The 20,358-nt window shown below is 42.6% G+C and overlaps 1 protein-coding gene across 2 annotated transcripts in view; it reads right to left on the bottom strand.

The window, feature by feature from the left end:
• The window catches only part of WASL (WASP like actin nucleation promoting factor), a 52,949-nt gene extending 35,150 nt beyond the window's left edge, over positions 1-17,799 (bottom strand). The window contains exon 1 of one of the 2 annotated variants that reach the window (XM_074594237.1): positions 17,275-17,799. In XM_074594237.1, coding sequence (XP_074450338.1) covers positions 17,275-17,394 — 120 coding nt within the window. In that variant the 5' untranslated portion in view covers positions 17,395-17,799. The remainder of the gene's footprint in view (positions 1-17,274) is intronic. The other variant, XM_074594324.1, reaches the window with a different exon arrangement.
• Between the last annotated feature and the right edge of the window lie 2,559 nt (positions 17,800-20,358).

The following is a 20,358-nucleotide window of genomic DNA, read 5'->3' as shown; positions in this document are numbered from 1 at the left end:
TCCAGGTCCAGCTTTAAAAAAAATAAAAAAAATATTAATATTTGCTTTGTAGAGGTAACATTTAGGTGAACTTTTCTTATGATCTTTACACTTGAGGAAAGAAAATAATATGGAATTTTGACTTCAGATAATTTGAGAACACTGAAATAAAAAAGCTTACATTGTTTTAAAAGAAAAAAATCTCTTCTGTAAGAAAACATCAACTTCATGCCAACATAAAACAAAGAAACCCCTTCAAAATATTAAAAAATTTGAGAAAAGGCTATTAAAAGTAAAACCTCTTTGAATAATAGCCAGCAACTGGTCTTGCAATTGTGCATACAACTTGCGTCCTGTCCTGTAAAGCAGACTCAATCCACTTACATAAAGTTACTTACAGATGCAAACCCCCCCCACCACCACTTTTACTGTGCCACAACAGGTTTTAGTTCCTCCGTCAGCAGTTCAGCTTTGAACAGAACAGTTACGATAATTCAAGTCAGAAATATAAGGAAACTCATAACTGTACATAAGATTATTTTTTTTATACCAACAACTGAATCTGCTATCAAAAAGGTTATTCCCAGTTATAAGTCTTAGAAAGTAGATATACTGACGGGAAAAAATAGCATGAAGATGTAGTAGTCATATGATCCCTGGCTGTATTCAAAGCTCATTCCAGGGATACAATGCTAAAAGCTCTTTCAGAGTAGAAGACGTACCTAATAGTGAAAGCATCAGCTGAACGTGTGCGAGACTACTATTTTTCATTTAGTTCTGGCAATAGCCTGTTGCATAATGTTTGCATTTATTTCTTCCCCGTGCCTCAGTTTCCTCATCTGTAATATGGTGATATGGACCTCTAACTCTGTAGAGTGCCTTGAGAACTACAGATAAAGACAAAAAAAAAAAAAAAAGCATCATGCTGCCACAGACTGAAATCCATTATTTTGGGGGGTTGTGTGTGTCTACATTATCTTCTCTGCTATTAGCAAAGGTTAAGACAACTTTATTTCCACATTTCTAGTGTTAGTTTTCTCCCCAAATGGAGCAGGGAGGTATCACCATGTTCCAGTATTTAAAGGGTGGCTACAAAGAAAATGGAAGCTTCCTTTTCACAAGGAGTCACATGGAAAAGATGCAGCGTAATTGGTTCGAGTTACTCCTGGGGAAACAAGAGGAAAATTTTTCACAGTGAGAACAATCAGTCATTGCAATAACCTCCCCAGGGAAGTGGTGGATTCCCCAACATTGGACACTTTTAAGATTCAGCTGGACAACGTGCTGGGCCATCTTGTCTAGACCGTGCTTTTGCCAAGAAAGGTTGGACCCGATGACCCTTGAGGTCCCTACCAACCTGGTATTCTATGACTAATACTTGATAGCCTGGTCACTGTTGACTGTTTTAGATAAGGAAATGGAGATATTCTTTTACTATGAGGGATGCCCTTTCAGTAAAGTGACATTTATCACAGCAAACAGTTACAACTGTCATTGCCTGTACCGGCTCCTTCTGCGTAGGTCCAAAGCACTGCATTTACCAATGCTCTGTGGAGGCCAGAAGCCACTTAAATTCACCCACGCGCAAACAAACTTTAGTAGCTTGGAAGCAGCGTCACAGAATGGTGGTCTTATGGGGCCAATTCTACGCAAATCTCAGGCTTAAGGTAAGCCACCTACTTCCATTTTAGACAAACCACAGCTGTAAACTCTTTGTAACAAACTTACTAATGCTTTTGGAAGTCGTCATCACACTTTTTACACAGCATATTTAACACTTGATCCTTAAGATGGAAGAATAAAGAGCACGTGACTCAAAACTTAATGGCAAAAGGAGAATTATTTTTATGAAACAAAAGTAATTTCCCACCTATCTGGCATTTCTCAGGGGTTTCTTCCGTGACACCGGAGCAACAAAAAACCCCTGAAGTCTTAGTACATAAGGACTGAGAAAATCATGAGACCACATACCAGAAAAAATTAAATCTGATGTTGGCAATAGCAGAGGAACAAGATAATCACCTGACGAAAGTAGTTTTGAAAACTATGCACTATATTCCAGCTCTGACACGGCCCTTCAATAATGGCAATCATCATCCCATATATATATAGGTTCTTTTATGAAGGATTAAGGTAACATAATGAAAGACGCTAAAGATATTTTAGTTTAGCTTTTGACATTACTACTTATGCCTCTTAGAAACTGCATTAAGAGATTGCCCTCAGCAATAGCCTGTAGTACGGGCTCTGCAGCTCAAGATTTGTGTTTAAATTCTCAGGCCAGGTACTACAAACCCTCATTTTCTACTCAAACTCCCCTGTATAATTTGTGTTTCTGGATTTCCCCTTGGATTATCTATTACAAAGGTAATACAGAAGTGTAGTTTTTGATGGGAAAAAAAGCTTAAGAAAGGGAATTCGCGATACTCAATTTTCAACGTTAAAAAAGAAATGGATACAACTGACCTCTGCCAAGCTAGGACTTAAAAAAAAAAAGTTCAGATGAAGAACAATTTTGAAACTCAGATATTAACAATGGAGTTACAATTTTCTTTCTGAACTTACTACCCACTACCAAAAATAAATGCCCAGAGAACTGCTGAATGGGAAAGCTCCTTCCCCGAAGCCAAAATTCTTCCTCTGTAACTCCATAAGGTGCCAGAATGTCACTTCTCCACAAGGGTGCCTACTCTGCCAGGCACAACCAGAACAGCAAAAACTGTAAAGAATCTACATATTTACAGTTAATGATAAAGTATTTATGTATACAAGAAAAGTGCTGTAGAAAGAGGGCAGCAGCAGGATGCATTTTTCCTCTGCACTCAACACTCTGGTGCCCATTTCCAGACACCAGCTTCCAGTTTAAAATCACACAATACTTATTTTTTCCTTTAGTGCAGAGCTGGTAGTTCAACTTCACGCACCAGTTCTAATGAGCAACCATAGGCAGAATTGAGGAACAGAAGCAGTGATATTATTCTCAATCTTTTATTCTTAAATATTCAAATGTTTGGATGGGTTAGAACAAAAGCATCCCCACAAAAAAATTAAGATAATTAGCTCTCCTGTACTGCTGTGTTCCTGTTCATAACGTGTGAATATAGCTCAGCAGCAATAAAAAAAAATATGCTACATGAAAAGTTAAAAGAAGGTATCAGCCTGAATTTTCAGATAATATAAAAATTATTTCACTCTATTACAACAGTACTGAAGTAGCATTAAATGTTATGTGAGAAACAAAGGTTACAATAAAAAAATCAATGTTTATTAGATCAATACAAGAGTTTAGAATCCACAAAGTCACACCAATATAATTTTAACACGAACTCAGTAGCTTAAGATATTTTAAAAATTCTTAGGACAGAGAATGTTTGTTTTAAAGAACATTTAGAAGAAATGTTAGATCTGAAACAGACCTTTACTCTTTTTGGTGAGTTTGTCAGAATTAAAGAAATACAGCAAGTTGAGCCAGAATAATAACTTTAATGAAGAAGATCTTAGGATAGCTTTACTTTTGATCCCAGTGAAAATGAAATACTGAAAACAATCAATCTGTATTGCACCATCAGTCCAATGAGCCAGTATCATTAACCTAATCAAGCATCAGATTTGAAATGTTACACGTTTCAGTTTCTGAACTACTTTTCTGCAAGTCTCTGAGTCTGTTCTGGAGCAGACAGTGAGGCTAAACATGCCCAGTGTCACCGGTTCCTGCTGCTTGGGAGAGCTGGAAACAGCCTTACAGTCAGCTCAAGTGTTTGTCACTTCTCTGAAAACCTCCACTTACGCAATGGTAAGTTACAGTGCTTTTATGACAGGTGTGTCATTGTGTGTTAATTACACCCCATTAACTGAATAAAAACGTTCATTAATACTGGCTGTAACCATTAAACAGAAAAAAAGTTATTAATGACACAGTAATTAATTTTTTCAGGTGTGTAACACCTTTGTAAATGAGATATTCCTCCATAAAGGTGCTGATACAACATAAACGCCAATGACTGAAAGAAGGTATCCCGTGCCAAAGTGGACACTGAGTTTCCAGTTTTTGTATGGATATTCCCTTCCTTTGTGATCAACTAACTACACCAATTGCTCTGAGCACCTGAACAGCTTCAACCTTAGCGCAGAAACAGAAAACTCTCGATGTTGAATATATGAAAGATAATATCAGTCCCAGGAGTATATAGCTTGGAGAAAACAAGCTGATTACCCAGTTAAGATAGAGTTCAAGAAAAGTGACACCCTACTCAGAAGACTTTATATGAGTATATAAATATATATCTCTTCCAATCTCCTGGAAGAAATAATCACAGGAGTGGGACCAACATAATAGCAATGCCAGAGGTTCAGCATGGTGAATTTTATGAACATCAGGTTAAAGTCTGTATAACTGGATCCTCAAAAGATCTAGGAATTAAACTCTGCCAGAAACCTCAACACTGTGCTACAGACCTACAGGAAGATGGTGATGGGGGTGTGCCAGTAACACAGACAGACCTTGAGCAAGCCTGAGGGGAAAAAAGAAAATAAAGCTTCATTTCTTGGTAGTCCAGAATCCACTCTTGGGCACACGGACTACTTACAGAAGATGAAGCAGAATGTACAGAATAAACTGAAAGGCTAGCCAGCTTCACCAATAAAAGTGTCCCATAGAACATTTATTATTCAAAAGTGCATCCTTCAGGAGAAAGCCTCTGCCATCTACCATGGGATGTGCAATACGATACAGAACTTTTACAGAGTTTTATATTAGCTGATGTGGAACTAAGGTCTCTAAATCTGCCAATCCCCACATAAAAGCTTCAGTTCAGCGACAAATGCTACAGTCCTCTGAAGAATCCCAGAGTCAAAGAAGCGACATGTCAGTCACTTCAGGACCAGGTTACTCCGACAAACCAGGGCACCATGTTGCACTTCAACGAAGTGCCCAAAGCATGTGAAGTGAAAAAACAGCCTTGATGATGCATGGCAGGCATCCTTATTTATGTCTGGTTTGTTTATTTGGAATAAGCCAACTACGTAACAACCTTTGCTAATTCAGACTTGCATCATAGTGATATTGTCTGTATGTGGCGACCTTGGAGAAGTTATTTCCAGTGATACGGATACTGGACTGAGTCATTTCATTGCTAGAACAATTATCGCAGCCAGAACTGACATGCAAGTCACCATCCTGAAATTAAGACTAAACGCACTCAGCTTCTAAATCCATGATGGATTATTATCTCCCTTCTGGTCTGAAGCAAAGGCTACCTGTTGTGGGAGAACTGCTCGTACAGCAACAAGCATCACCAGGGGTCCAGTTCCTGCCAGTGCTGACTTATAAAAGCAGACATTGGAAAAAAATATGGCTTGAGAGGGAAAAGGAGATCACAGGACACGGCAGGGGAATAAGATAAAATAAAAACTTCACCTAAGTGTCTACAGAACTGAGGCATCTAAACACGAACAGATCTAGTGGATGTACAAGACAGAACTGAAAAGGTTCATGAGCTTGCACCTTTACCTCCCACACAGAATCAATGGTTAAGGTGAGAGACCAGAACAGACAAAGTATGTGATGATTAAAGCACCATTAGTTATGCTACTTCACACCCTAGAACTGTCTCTGGAGCTTAAGTGGGAAACAAATTATTGCATCTGAACTGACAGAAAACTGCTAAACACACCAAAATGCAGCTGCAGGGAAGATTCCAAGAGACCTTAGCACATCCCTGGAGTCTCTAAAAATGCACAGAACTTCTCTTAAATTACTTACAAACGACTCATCAGAAAAGAGAGCTCTAGACAGGAATTCGTTTTCTTACTATGCCAGTGCTCTGTAATCAAGAAGCACAGTAAGTGAAATACAGGAGCCCTTAAGGTCACCCCTGCTGTACCTAATGCAGTCTGTAGAAGCACAGCTACAAGTTTGCCAGATCTCCTTACCAAAAGACAAAATAATTATTTTTTTTTTATCCTGAAATCAGAGAAGAGGACCAGGAACCTCACGAGCTTGTGTTCACAGTACATCAGATGCACTTGATAATTTGTCCACCGCAGTAGGCTGTTACATGCACAGGCACACTTCATCTGCTGGAAACTTCTAGTCACCTGCACTGTCTCAGGTTTCCAAAAGCAATTTCTAGGGGCAGAGAGACAAGATTGAACTTTGTTGCTGGCAGAAAAACCAGGTTTGACTCTGGCTTGATGTCAAAGAGGACAGTTATGAAAGCAGCAGTAGAGCTGACCCTTATTCTGTGATGTACACGCTACTGACAACACCAGAACAGTTAGCTCACTTCCATCTCCCCATCCTCAGCACTACAGTTGCTTTTGTCTCCTGGTAGCTTTCACTGGTTGCACAAATATTGGTAACCAGGACCAGGGACACTTTCTGGATCCAATAGCAAGTGGTACATCTGCACAGGAACTCTCTCTGTCCTCCCAACACAATGCAAATTGGATAAGGATGGCCCTACCCATACCGTCTATTAGAAACTGTGTTTATACCAATTCTGTTCCCAAAACCATGCTCATTAATTTGGGCAAGTACTAGCTAGCATTACCCAAACCTGTACCAGGAAGTGTGCCAACGAATTAAACACCATGGACAGTCATAGAACAACGCCTGAGTTCATGCTACTGCCCTACTTATGTTTGTTAGCATCAATCTGTTAGCACAGCTGGCTGACAGACCAGAGGTGAGACAAAGGACAAGATGCATCCTTCTGCTACTAAGCTTCAACATACCCTAGGTGGGTATCTCACATTTTGAGCCTGTCAGTTCTGGTTACCAGGGACAGAAAGGTATGGTCCAGGCAGGTATGGCCAGTGGGAGGGACGAACCCTTTGGCTGCACAGTGTGAAGCTTGGAGCAGCAGCAAGAACACTCGTTCAATAAACAATTTTCATCTAAACAATATGAACAGAGGGCAGAGGAACAGACAGGATTTGTTGTTTACAGGCAACAAAAGCCAGAAATGTTCAGAGAGACTATTAAGGAAAAGTCTCAATGAAGAACTGAAGCACTGAAAGAGAGACCATCTAAATGACATAAAAAGATTAAGTGAAGACCATGACATGAAATAAGTAAGACCTACATCTCCTAGAGAAACATTTAGCATCAAATCCATCTCCATTCATCCTATCAAACAAAACTGCAACACAACTGGGTGTGTTGCACCTTGTACATGGTTGAACTAAAGCAAGGAAGGGCATGCTCTGTGCAGATACAGATGTAGCAGCAGTCTCTCAAGTATATAAATATTGGCACCTGAATACGATACGGAAAAATCCCTCAAAAGACAAAGCTACAATAAATTATTTTTTTAAAATTAAGTCACTACTGAGTTCTAGAGATCAAGTGCAAACAGCATTTTCTGTTGCAATGACATTTTAAAATCTTGTATAGTTTTAAATTTAAAGTTCCAGCTACTCAACCTGCGAACAGTGCTACCAGTGCAGTATAACACCTAAAGAGGCCAACATTGTTTAAGAAAGGTCCAAATGACAACAGCCATTGTATGGCTAAAAAACACTGGTTCATATAAAATTGCACAAAATTAAGCCCCAAACCTTTATTTTCTGAAACTTTTAGGTTACTAAAAATATAAATGCTAATAATTCTGTGTGCCCAGTTATAAAATGAATTTCACACCTGAGATACTCTTAGTTACAGACTAAAGGCAAATAAAGAAAAAACTGCCCTGCATTTTATTTATTAGAATCTACTGCTTCCTTCTTTGCAAACGCAAGGGGAAGCTTTTGCCTGTTATATTGCACAGAACACTTACCACTATAGGATGTTCAGTTTTCTTCCTCTTTTCAGTTAACCACAAAAATCAAGCACAGTTTTACAGAAAGGAGCCTATTTGGATGCCTTTGTGTATAGTTAGTGTCATAAGCCAAGTGATGTTTCTATTTGCTTTGGCTGACTGAGGGGGAGTAAAGGAAAAAAATGTCTACCGACAAAGAATGACCACATCTTAGCTGCTCTCAGAGAGAGCTGTCACATGGTTAGAGGAGCAGGAAATAACTTACGGTTCACTCAAAGCAGAACTAAGCAATTCTGTGGTTTCAAATCTGAGCCTGTGGAGTTGCTGAAGCTGTATCCTTCAGTATACAGTTTCTTAATATAGCAGCTTACAAACTGGAGAGTCTGGTCCTCCCTGGAGACGCAGCAATGGAGGGTGGAGCAGTGCAAGAAGCCTGAGGAATATCATACTCTGGGTTTTGCTTCCCCCCCTCTTATCCACAAAGAGTTCTCTTTTCTATAGCAACATGAACAAGGACTTTGGGCCAGTGAAGGTGAAATAGGAGAGAAACGTCTAATGGCCATAGCTCAGGCTGAAGTGCACTCTATGTATGCAGCAGCAAACAGTTGGCTGGCATAGAGACTGTCTCCTCTCCTCATCTCTTTCCTCGTGCAATGCTCTGGTAAGTTAGAAGAATACAAACTGGGTCCATCCCAGCACTAGGTATGGGAACGACTACATGTCTGATGAGAAACAAAGTTCACCAGCAAGAACAAAGCACTTGTGGAACTGAGAAGTAGCGGGGTAAGAAAGCAGAGAGAAGAATGGTGAGGAGGAGAGACACTTCTATCTGGAGATCTTTGTGCAGATTGCGCATGCACATACAGGGCTGAAGGGAGAAAGGAAGATCCTGGAAGCACTTGAGGGACAAGAGGGAAAGAGGTAATACGGGGAGAAAACCCTTTTGCTGGGACAGAAGGACAGAATATTTGTTTTAAAAAAAAAAAAAAAGAGTGTGTGTGTGTGTGTGTGTGTTAAAGAGTGCAAGGAGACCCCGATGAAAGCTGAGACACAAGATTCGGAGGACAGAAGTCACTATCTTCTGCATGACTTCAAAGCAAATCAGCAGGACTGGACTTACAAAATAAATAGCGGTTAAATTGATTCCTAAAATACCATTATCAACTATAAAGTAATCTGCTGTATAAAAGTCTTAAAGCTTTATTTTCTACATAGAAACTAAGATTCTTTTTAAGTCAATAAATTACTGCTTCTGCTATAAAATGCACTAAGAAGGTTATAAAACATCTCTTACTTTTCTTTATCCCCAATACAGAAATATATTAATACAACAAATTAATACTAATTTATTTTCTTATCCATAAATCACATACAGATAAATAGATCTCGTCTGTCACCTTGAGGGGGGGAAGAAAGCATTTACAATTTAATGACAAATTCCCATATTCAAATATTCTTGTTGTTCTTCAGCCTAGACAGCAAGACAAGTACTAGGCCTTGCTACTAAATACTCAAGAGAAGTTTTTCTAGGAATCTGTATTTTAACTTAACCTTTCTTGCAAATAATCGCACCAAGTGCTGCCTAACTTTTAGGAAAACCATCATTGATAATACTTGAAGTAAACGCACTATTTAAAAGCGTTTGCTATCTTAGAGGCAAGAGTTATCTTTCCGTAATTAAGAGTTCAAATAATGTAGGACAGTTTTCTTAGCTTTTCAAAGAGGAGAAGGCCACATTTTCTTTCATTAGGTCGGTGTTTCTCAAGCTGCAGGCATAGTACCCCTGCATACAAAATATGCTTGGTGAGCAGAGAGAGGTTCCTGTATAACTCTACCGCTCTGATGCTACATAGTGGCTAATTAACAAGGAGGGGGGGATAAAGGCAAAGTAACACACTCAGTTTGAAGGGAAATTAGACAAATGCAGGGGAATTCTGAATTACACATAATATTCTGAAGGGGAAAATGGTGTGTGAAACCATCTTACAGAAATGGAAACACTTATGACCTTGATTAGCAAGCTTTAATGTGATCTTGCGGCTTTCAGCTAGACACTCTGGAGAACTGGAAAATGCGTTAACACTGTTTCTCAGAAAACTTAAAAGAAAAAAGGATGCCTTGGAGTGAGGATTTTAAGGCTAGTCAAATAAACAGTACAGGGAAAACAGTTTCAACAAAGTGGGGATGAATGTATGAAAGCAAGTGCCTAAGGTGAGCTGCAATCTGCAAATCGCCAATATTTTGTGGAGCTCTGCAGCACCAGTTTCCTTGCCAGCAATGATCTCCACAGAACATGAAGTCTACAGGAACTGAGTAATTCATTTAATGAACTTCTTCCAGAATCATGTATTCTTAACACTGGCATTCTAATTTGAGATGCCTAATGTGTCACTCACTACACAAACACGAAAAGGTGTCAGGATGTATACCTTTAACTCACAGGTAGCTGAAAATACACTACTGAATTTGAAGAATTAAGCAAGTGAGCAGCTTTCTAAGGAAGTGTCACAGTGATTGTTTGCATGACATCTCTTCTTTTTCCATTTGGCCCTTATAGAACACTGCTCCTGTCACGTGAAGATCACAGCACACTTCAGGATCTTAGAATTTAACTGGAATTGTCCCTGAAGGTAACTGCATACCTACTGTGCCCATTTTATTGGTTATCCAGGCATAAACAACATGTCTGGAAGCCACAGAGTTAGCGTACCCAAGCAAATATGTTGAGAAACAAAACTATCTTGTACAGCATCTGACTGAGTCATGCCCTGGTAGAGTGGGCTGTTTAAAACCACCCATGAAGATATACTTCTAGTTCCCCTAAATCCACTTTGCATGATTTACTGTTACAAGGGAAACAAACTGACCAATAAAAGAAAAAAAAAAGTCCCTCTGTGCCCAAGTAACACATAATGCCAATCTTTCTCAAGGAAACTATACCCTAACTTACCAATAAGCAACTCGGTCTAGTGCCCATGACACATTTTTGTTACTTCCTATGTTTTATTATCTAGGTATTAGGTCATGAAACCATAAGTCTCCTGCACTATAATATATTTTATTTCTGTACTGCAAAGATTCCTCAAGAGACAAGCCTACGAAACACACTTACTGGAAGAGAGGACACCATAAATCTTACCACGCTGCTTTAAGTGAACAGCAAACTTTCTTCAACAAACTGAGCGCTTAAAAGCTCAACAAACCCCATCTCCATTGCAGACAGCTCTGCCTATAAAAGGTCAATGAAAGAATCAAACCTTGTGTCATGTTGGTTAATGAACTACTGCAAAGTTCCTAGATGATGCTCCCTCATCATACGCAAACCACTTCAACACTTCACTCCATGCCAGCACTGAGCTAGGAGCTGACAGTGGCAGTTGCTGCCATTGCTGGCACCTGCAGCCACTACTTACCAATGATAGCAGTAAACAATTTCTTAATTCCTGCACTACTACAGACACTAACAGTAGAGCAATAAAGGTCATAAGAAGCTCTACAGAAGACAGGGAAGTTTTTTTCAGGCAGAAGTACCAGAACTCTGGTTATAGTTTGCATGTACCAGAAGTACCAGAACTCCATAGACAGAAGAGATTCAAGATCTAAAGTTAGAAAATTCTCCATTATCACCTTTTTACCCTGAAATTGCACAGTATAAAATAGATCTTGTACACTCTACTTGCTACAAATTGGGCTTATACTAAACCCTTGAGAACTCCAGAAGAAACATTCATAGAGGAAACGTTATAGTGACAACATTCAAATAGATATTTATGATTAGATAATGCAGAGATGTCACATCAATTCTCCTTTAAAGAAGAAACAAAGTAGAGTCTTTCCATTTACACATTTGCGTGAAATAGTAAACTCAATCTTTATCTTTTAACAAGAAGCTACCTCTTCCTTACGAGTTCTCCTAAACAAATGGTATCTGGACATCTTGGAGGAAATCTTGTAGTCAAAACATGACTGTTCATCTGAATCTTACAACTTCACGCTCTTCTAAATTCCTCCACCTGATTCTTAGCTGTGAAGAGCTGATAAGTTACAACACAACTGCTTGTGACTACAAATTGTTTTCATCCTGTTGCGTCTGTACCCTATAGGATTCCACAGCACGTTATCAGGAGCATGAGTGGCATACTTGACCAGCTGATTAACCACAGAGATGCTAGGAGACTTTTGACACCTGACTATCTCCAAAACACAGAAGAGATCTACAAAGTAGCTCAGAAGAGAATGCAAGAGCACTGAAGTCTTAATGGAATGAGGTACTTGTTCCAGGCCTATTTATTAGATCACCTTCTGTTTGGCAACACGTAATTCATAAGTAACATACACAGTGACTGAAATTTGTAGCAGGACTCACCTTGCATGTCAAGACACAAGTTTATGTGTCTAGCACATGAGCTACAAGCATGGTCAGGAGAGATGTAACCACTACAGTCACTGAAACAAAGACAGAAATTCAGCTGATAATTGTAAGTTTCTAACTTAATGTAAGTTGAATAGGAGATTTAGATAAGTCAGTGATGTCTACTGACAATGGTGGGATTCTAACACCTAAATTTCTGTCTCTTACTCCTGAACCAAATACCACACTTTGCAAATTGATGCTTTGTCTCAAATACATACAGCTACAAGATGCAATGCCTTGTAGAGTGTTCACATGCGGTCTCAAAACATTTCTCACCCATGGGCAAATAATCTGCTTACAGCATAGTGCACTACCTTAGCTGAATAGCAAGCTGTGAGGAAAACAAGCACGAGGAACACTTGATGATAAGTAACCCTACTGTAGATACATGGAGACAGTTTGAAGACAATGGCTAAACCACTTGCTCTGAAGAGTCCGATCTGACCCGTTCCTGTGAAAATCAGTTTTGCAGGCACAGGTTTGGTTCAGAGGAACTGTCAAAAACCAATGTAATTCCCTCTAGGGAAGATTATTGCTGACAAGTTGTTTAGGGAAGTGACTCCAGTGGATACTACTGAGACAAATGAAAATGTTATACATGTCTTTTGATAGACCAGAACAGACCTCAAAAGAAATCCAGGCATAACTCTCAATATTATTCTGTTCCACAAGACCCTATCCTTTACACTTTGTCTTATCCCTCTGCATCTCATTTAAAAACACATGCAAAGATGAGATAACCACCACTGAACTGATGACTCAGTTCTCCCTATCTATTCACAAGAACTCTTTTTCAAACTACAATCTCAACCTTTTTTGGATGCGCAGCCTGCAGCATAAACTCAAACTGGAGAGTCCCAACACTTCTCAGCCACACGAAGTTGTCCATTACTCAGATCTGTAGTCCACCTTCAAGTCTTAGTTCATACTGTTTTCACACATACAAGAAATCTTGCAAGCCCTTCCTTGACAAAAGCTTTAACTCTTATCAATTAAGAGCTACAACTGCCATTCAGGTTTTTATTTTGTTTTATCTCAACTATTACTGTAATTTGTCCTTTGGCTCTGACATACAACCTTATTCTGGTCACATGCACTTTAAAGCAGCCAAAACAGTTTTCTTAGTTTAGTGCTGTGTCACTTATCTTTTTGCATTCTTTACCAGTTCCTGTTTACCATATCAACCATAGACAGATCTTATAAATAACAACCTATTCCTAGCATTACTCATTACACTTTATCCAAGTGTTGAGATGCACTTTTAAGCAGTATAAAATATCCATACTCCATTACCTACTTCTAATGTTATCAAGTGCACACTTCTCATGTTGTCTTTCCTAAGGCCTCTCACACGTACAGAATTATTTCTACAGAATAAAATAGCTTTTATTAGTCAGTGACATTACTGACCAAAATTAATCATGTAAATTATAAAAGTACCTTCTTTTTTTAAAAATTATTAATGGGGGCATCAGGAGGATGGGGCCAGGCTCTTTTCAGCGGTGCCCAGCAACAGGACGAGAGGCAACTGGCACAAACTTGAACATAGGAAGTTCCACCTAAACATGAGGAGGAACTTCTTTACTCTGAGGGTGGCAGAGCACTGGAACAGGCTGCCCAGAGAGGTGGTGGGAGTCTCTGTCTCTGGAGACATTCAAAACCCCCCTGGACGCGTTCCTGTGCAACCTGCTGTAGGTGACCCTGCTCTGGCCGGGGGGTTGGACTAGATGATCTCCAGAGGTCCCTTCTAAGCCTACCATTCTGTGATTTGATTTTCCTTACAAAACTCATTCCTTAGGACAAAACTAAAGTGACTGATTTATAACTAAACAAACTTAAGAAAAATTTCCAAGTTTGGCATAACCATGAAAATATTTCATTAATATGCACAAAACTAATCTCATGGCTCACCTTACATAATGATAAGAAGTAGTTATTGAAAAATTTCATATCTGACCTAGACAGCAAATGTCACGTACCCAAATGAAAACTGGTTACATGCCTACGCAACAATGAAAGTCCTAAAGAGCTACCTTATCCTGAATACCTACTGCAAGTAGTCCTACATTTGGATTCGTATTTCAACCAAATTAACTATAGTGCAGCTTTGACTATTAGCCAGTGGCTTGGTTTTGAAAATCTCATCTGTCATGGGCAAAGGTATTTTAATTGCTCATAGATCCCGATAAGCATTTTACAGCTCAGCAAGCAGGGGCAAAAAAAAAGGGAGTAAAAAAAAAAATATCACTTTCTGGATGTACATTTGTCTGCTAGTCAACGAGATTCTCAAAGTATCAGTAGTCCAGAAAATGGTATCAGCTTCAGCAGCACACACATAGTGGTGGCTCTCCACCACTTCCCCCACTCACCGGTAATCTTTGTGTTTACCAGTCATCATTACTTAAGATGCCATTGAAGTTATGTCAGTATTGGAGTTCATAGGTTGCGAGTACTCAATCAAAATTAAGCTACTTGATAAATTCCTTTGCTTTTCCTTAGAACAAAAAAATCAAGTAGCTGAATGCTCAATGTTATTTCAAAGTAGCTGCCTTGTTATCAGTGAAACACAAAGGAAAGAGTGCTGAAATATATCAGGTCCAGAATGCCACATGCTTTCTTAACTAAGCCCCTCAGGACTGATACCAGCACTACGCCCTCCATAAGAGCACTAAGTCTCAATTGTTCCTCTGGCAATCACTTCACAATAACGTAAACACAAGGTCAAGTCAAACATAACCTAAAATTGTGTCCATATGGCAGATGCGCATCACGCTCATACCCGTGCTCCACACTGACAGAAACACCACCTGTAGCAGCCAGGTAGCACAGACAATCCAGCTGATGGGAAAGCAAGCTTGTAGCATCCTATGAAACTCACAGGAAGTTCCTTTCTTAAAAAGTAGCATTTACATTCTGAAGTTTCACTAATGAATAATTTAAAGATGGATATTACAAGATCAAATATTGTGTACATTACATCAAAAAGGCATTTATCAGCATAGCATGCCAACACTGAGCCACGCTAGAATGTCATAAGTATCAAGGATCCTATTGGGCTCTGACAGACCGACACTGTGGATTCAAGTTAGACAGTCCAAGCTGTTACCATCTCCTGGCGCTCATTCCACTTCTCCGATACACATTGCCCTCCAAGGGACAGAGATGTTTGATCTGCTCATGAATTAGTTTCTGAATTGTCACCATTTTTGGCTCATGCCACAGTAAGCTAAAAAGACCCTGGTTAAGTATCTCTAGAGCATCAACACTCAAGTCCTCAAGATTGAGCAGAGACCCTCAATTATAATAAGATGAGTCTATGCTTAACCTAGAGAGCATATAGGGCTGGGGGGAAAGGGGAGGAGAATGGGCCACAATTAGAAGAAACTGAATTGGAAAAGTCACCCGAGATTCAGGAAAACCACAAGAATGTGTAGTTTCAAGGAAAATACAACGCAAGTCATGTCTATGAAGTTAACAACCTGTCACAAATAGCATGACACCCAGATACTGTGAAGATATTTACCTCCAAAGCCTGCTTTCAACATGCTATTTATGCAGAAAAGTTGAGAACTTGAGTAGGTGAGTGTTACAGCCAAGCATAACAAAAACTAAAAGTGTGTTCACTTGACAAGAAAATCAGTTGTAGAAAAACAAACTGGAAATCAACTTACACGCACAAATTCATGCACTATTTTTAAAATTTAGAGAAATTTTCTATTGTTTTTGCAAAGAAGCTAAACATATGGAATGTGTGCTTAAAAGTAGTTCAATTAATTGAAGGCTTTTTTAACAAATCTATTATTTTTTAAAAAAACATGCTTTACGGTCACACCTTCTGATCCACTTGACTTCGTTACTGTGACAGCATCTCATTTAACCCACCCCAATGTAAATATCACCTACTTCCTGTTCAGTTACTACATCTTATGCTTTCCTTGCAACAGTCAGTTTGATCAACAATGCTATTTCAAAGTCCAAAGACTTATGTGGAACCATTATGACTGCACAGATATCCTGCTCTAAATCACAATTTTAAGTTCACGGAACACTCTTCACAGTGTTACAGCAAGGTGCACAGTGCCTGACATTAGTATGCTAGACACAAAGCATCAGAAATCAGCCAGGTGACATAATTTTCAACAGCTTCCAAATATTTGTGTTTTGGTTTTGATTTTTGGGTTTTTTTAAAAAGCAGCTTTTTCTTCTCCATTTTTATTTCAAAAATATCATTTTTTTTCTAAAGGCTGCTTCTTTTCTAAATAAAGTGGTTAACTGTTTTAATAGTTTCGTATTAACATGCAAGAAAGTACTCTGAAAATGAAGAACTTGCTGATATACTTGGTAACGCATTTACTACAAGGCTTTTTCTTTTAACCATTATGTTGCCTCTATATATATAGATGTGATGTGTGTATATATATATATCTGTACAGGAAACGATGCAGTATTTGAGTCACATCTGAGCACATGAATCTGCTGCTTAGGCTAAGAGAAGTACAGACTAAATCCAAGGCAGGCCTACGACCCTTCCCACAACTCCATCAACACTGCTCTGCTGTACCACAGGTGCACCTGGGGCTCCTCCCAGCCTCCCCGGGCAACTAGACCTTTTCCCCCCATCCCCGCGGCTGCTCCCTGGCTGCCCAGCTCCCCCCGCAGAGCAGGGGTCGGCTGCAGGGCAGGGCTGAGCCCCGCCGGGAGCTCGGCACCGATGGTCACGGGGGGGGGGCGCGGAAGGACAGAGCCCACCCCGGCGCCCTCGGAGCCGTCCCGGTGCGCCAGGCTCCAGCGGAGGGCCCGAGGCCGGGCCGGGCCGGGCCGGCCGAGGGGCCCCACCACCCGCGCTGCGGGCCGCGGCCGCCGCCATTCATCGCCCCCGGCACCCCCGCTCCGCTCCGGGCGAGGCGGGCGGAGAGCGAGGCCTGCGGAGGCCGCCCCCCTCTCCCGGGCGTCGGGACGGCTGAAACTTCCGCAGCCCTCAACTTCCCGGCACCCCGGCCGGCCTGTCCTCACACGCCCCCCGGCCGCCCCGGCCCCCCGCGCCCCGGGGTGGCGACGGGCTCGGGTTCCCCGGCCCGGGAGCGCCGCGGGCCGCCCCCTCCTCCCCTCCCCAGGACTCACCACGCATTTCTTGCCGAGGAAGCTGAAGAGGCTCTCGTTCTCCTGCGGGGTGAGCAGCAGGGAGCCCACGTTGGTGACCCGCCGCGGCTGCGGGGGCTGCTGCTGCGGGTTGCCGCTCATGGCCGGGGCCGGCCCGGCGCTGCCCTCGCCGCCCTGCGACTGTTGGCGCCCGCGGCCCCCTCCGCCTCCTCCTCCGCTGCCGCCGCGGCCTCACAGCAGCCGCATCGCGGAGCCTCCCTCTGCGGGCCGGGGAAGGAGGGACGGAGGTGGAGAGGGGCGGCGGGGCCTCGGCCAGCTGCCGGCGGCCCGGGGAAGCGGGGGTGGGCAGGCGCGGCGGTGCCGCTCCGCGCCGGCGGCCGATGGCACCCGCCCCTCCGAGCGGTGCTAAACTTCCAACTCCGGCCCGGCCCCGGCGGCCGCACGATCCAACATGGCAGCGGGGGCGGGCGAGACCACAGAGCGCGGCAGACAGAGGGGGGGAGAGCCCGGCGAGCGCGCCGCCGCCGCGACCATGCGCCGTGTGGTGGTAGGGGGGCGCCTCCTTCCGCTCCCGCCCCGCCGGGCCGCGCCGCGCCCTCCCTCGCAGTACCTGCCGGGCCGGCGGCTGCTGAAGGAGGAGGAGGAAAAAAAAGAGGAACAAGAAGAGGAAGGAGCGGTCGCCACTGTTCCCGCCGGATGGGGCCCGGCGGGATGCGGGGAGCGGCGCGGCGCTGCCCCCGGAGGCCGTGGGAATCGGCGGGGAAGGGTGTGAGGGGGAGCGCGGCCCGGTGGGCGCTGCGGGAGAGGGGCCGTGAGGCGGCCGGGCCCGAGGGGCGAGTCACCCGGAGCGCCAGGAGCTCCCGAAATCCGTTAAGCGGCACTATTGCCATGACTGGCTAGGCGGAGAATGGATTGAGAGCAGCCCTGGCGAGAAGGTCTTGGGGGTGTTGGTTGATGAGAAGCTCAACATGACCCATCAGTGTGCACTCACAGCCCAGAAAGCCAACCGCATCCTGGGCCGCATCAAAAGAACCCTGGCCAGCAGGACGAGGGAGGTGATTCTGCCCCTCTACTCCACTCTGGTGAGACCCCCCACCTGGAGTACTGTGTCCAGCTCCAGTGTCCCCAACATAAGAAGGACGTTGACCTGTTGGAGCGAGTCCAGAGGAGGCCACAAAGATGATCAGAGGGCAGGAGCACCTCTCCCGTGAGAACAGGCTGAGAGAGTTGGGGTTGTTCAGCCTGGAGAAGAGAAGGCTCCAGGGAGACCTTATAGCAGCATGCCGGTAGCTAAAGGGGGCCTACAGGAAAGATGGGGAGGGATCTTTATCAGGGAGTATAGCAATAGGACAAGGGGTAATGGTTTTAAATTGAAAGAGGGTGGATTTAGATTAGATATCAGGAAGAAATTCTTTACTGTGAGGGTGGTGAGACACTGGCACAGGTTGTCCACAGGGAAGTTGTGGCTCCCCCATCCCTGGAAGTGTTCAAGACCAGGCTGGATGGGGCTTTGAGCGACCTGGTCTAGTGGGAGGTGTCCCTGCCTATGGCACAGGGGTTGGAACTAGATCTTTAATGTGCCTTCCAACCCAAACCATTCTATGATTCTGTGACTGACACAGGTTACCGAGCAAGTGCGTGGGGGTGCCAGGCCTCACGCAGGGATTCAGGGACAAGGGAACGAGGGTGTGTTGGAAGCCCTTAAATTTTTAGTGAAACCTGATTTAATTTGTAACTCAAAAATCATTGCACCTTTTGTGACAGGAAGGAGAGTGTTTGCTCATGGTTTGCCATATAAATTGTGTGATTCCCTGCCGTGTTGCGTGGGGCGGGTACTTCATGCAGTCCTAGTGGTGCGGAGGCAATGGTCCCTGGCTGTGTCACCCGGGGAGGCAGGTGTGGGGGTGTCAGCCATGGCACTGCCTGATGCAGGCTGCTAAACTTTGAGGTGAAATACTTAAAAATAGTAGTAGGTACTTAAGGCTCTCAGGGGGTCAGCTGCTGAAGAGAAATTGCGTATACAACCAGCAGCTCCCCCTGCTTCTCTCCATGTGACAGCAACTAGCTGGGATGGAGGTTGAAGACCTTTCAGAGCCTGAAGATTCAGAGCACAGCTGCCTTATGCCCAGCTTGGCTTTCAGCTACACAAAAGAAATGCTCAGGCTTCTTGCGTGCAGAGGTGAAAAACAGATGTCAAAGTGAGCACCTTGCTAGTTTTCTTAATGTTTTTAGGTGGAGAATGTGTTGGCTTCACATCCTCTGATAAATTCATTGTCCATCTGGAAGGTGCTAAAGCAATCCCCCCATGGTGATTTACTTTTTATTGTAGCAAAGAACTGAAGAAGCACAGGAGGAGAACCTGTGAACACAAGTCTTTGTATGAAGCTGTACTGACTTCTCTTCATATCTTCCAAAAGATCAGGCAGGAACAGATGGCAACCCCGTCTGCTCTGCTTATAGGCCCCTTTCCCTGTACTTAAGAGCCTGTAACTGTGTCCAAAAGTGTAAGGAAGGGGGAATATGGTGGAAAATCCTGAGCTTCCAGCATAAAAAGAATTTAAACTACATGCATATACAGGACTCTGCAATCCGCAGATCTTGCAGAAGTGGCTTGGGCCTTTGCTATAAAGGAAAAACAGTAGGCACCAATGCTTCCGAAGTACTTTTCAGCAGTCCTAGGTTCTTCAGTTTTTATTCCTGTGTTAAGTATGTGCATATTTTAATGGAAGAGGAAATATTTTAGCTAAAGAATATTGGCAGTATTTCACTCGTTGAAAATGTATGTAAAAAGATAAAACACATGGAAGCACTTCACAAGACACTTGATATTTTTGGTGGGTTTTTATTTTTTTATTTCGTAAACAATTATTTTATAGCCAAAACCGTTTCAAGGAAATTTACATGCCTCTCTTGATGGCCACAGTGTAAATAGCTAAAAATACAGTGCACCTTCAATGGGTACATGCTGGTACTGTCCTCACCTCTCTGACCACTTATGTTCCTTAATTTTTTTCTTATTTCTGTTAACGTTTACTATATGTTCCTTGTTGCGTAGATCTTGCCATTCAAAGAGAGTTCTGGGTGTTACGCATGATACGTTTTGCT

Source organism: Larus michahellis, chromosome 1 (assembly GCF_964199755.1).
Source record: "Larus michahellis chromosome 1, bLarMic1.1, whole genome shotgun sequence".
Classification (NCBI taxonomy): domain Eukaryota; kingdom Metazoa; phylum Chordata; class Aves; order Charadriiformes; family Laridae; genus Larus; species Larus michahellis.
Note: the sequence above shows the minus strand (reverse complement) of the source record. Positions and strands in the feature narration are given on the sequence as shown.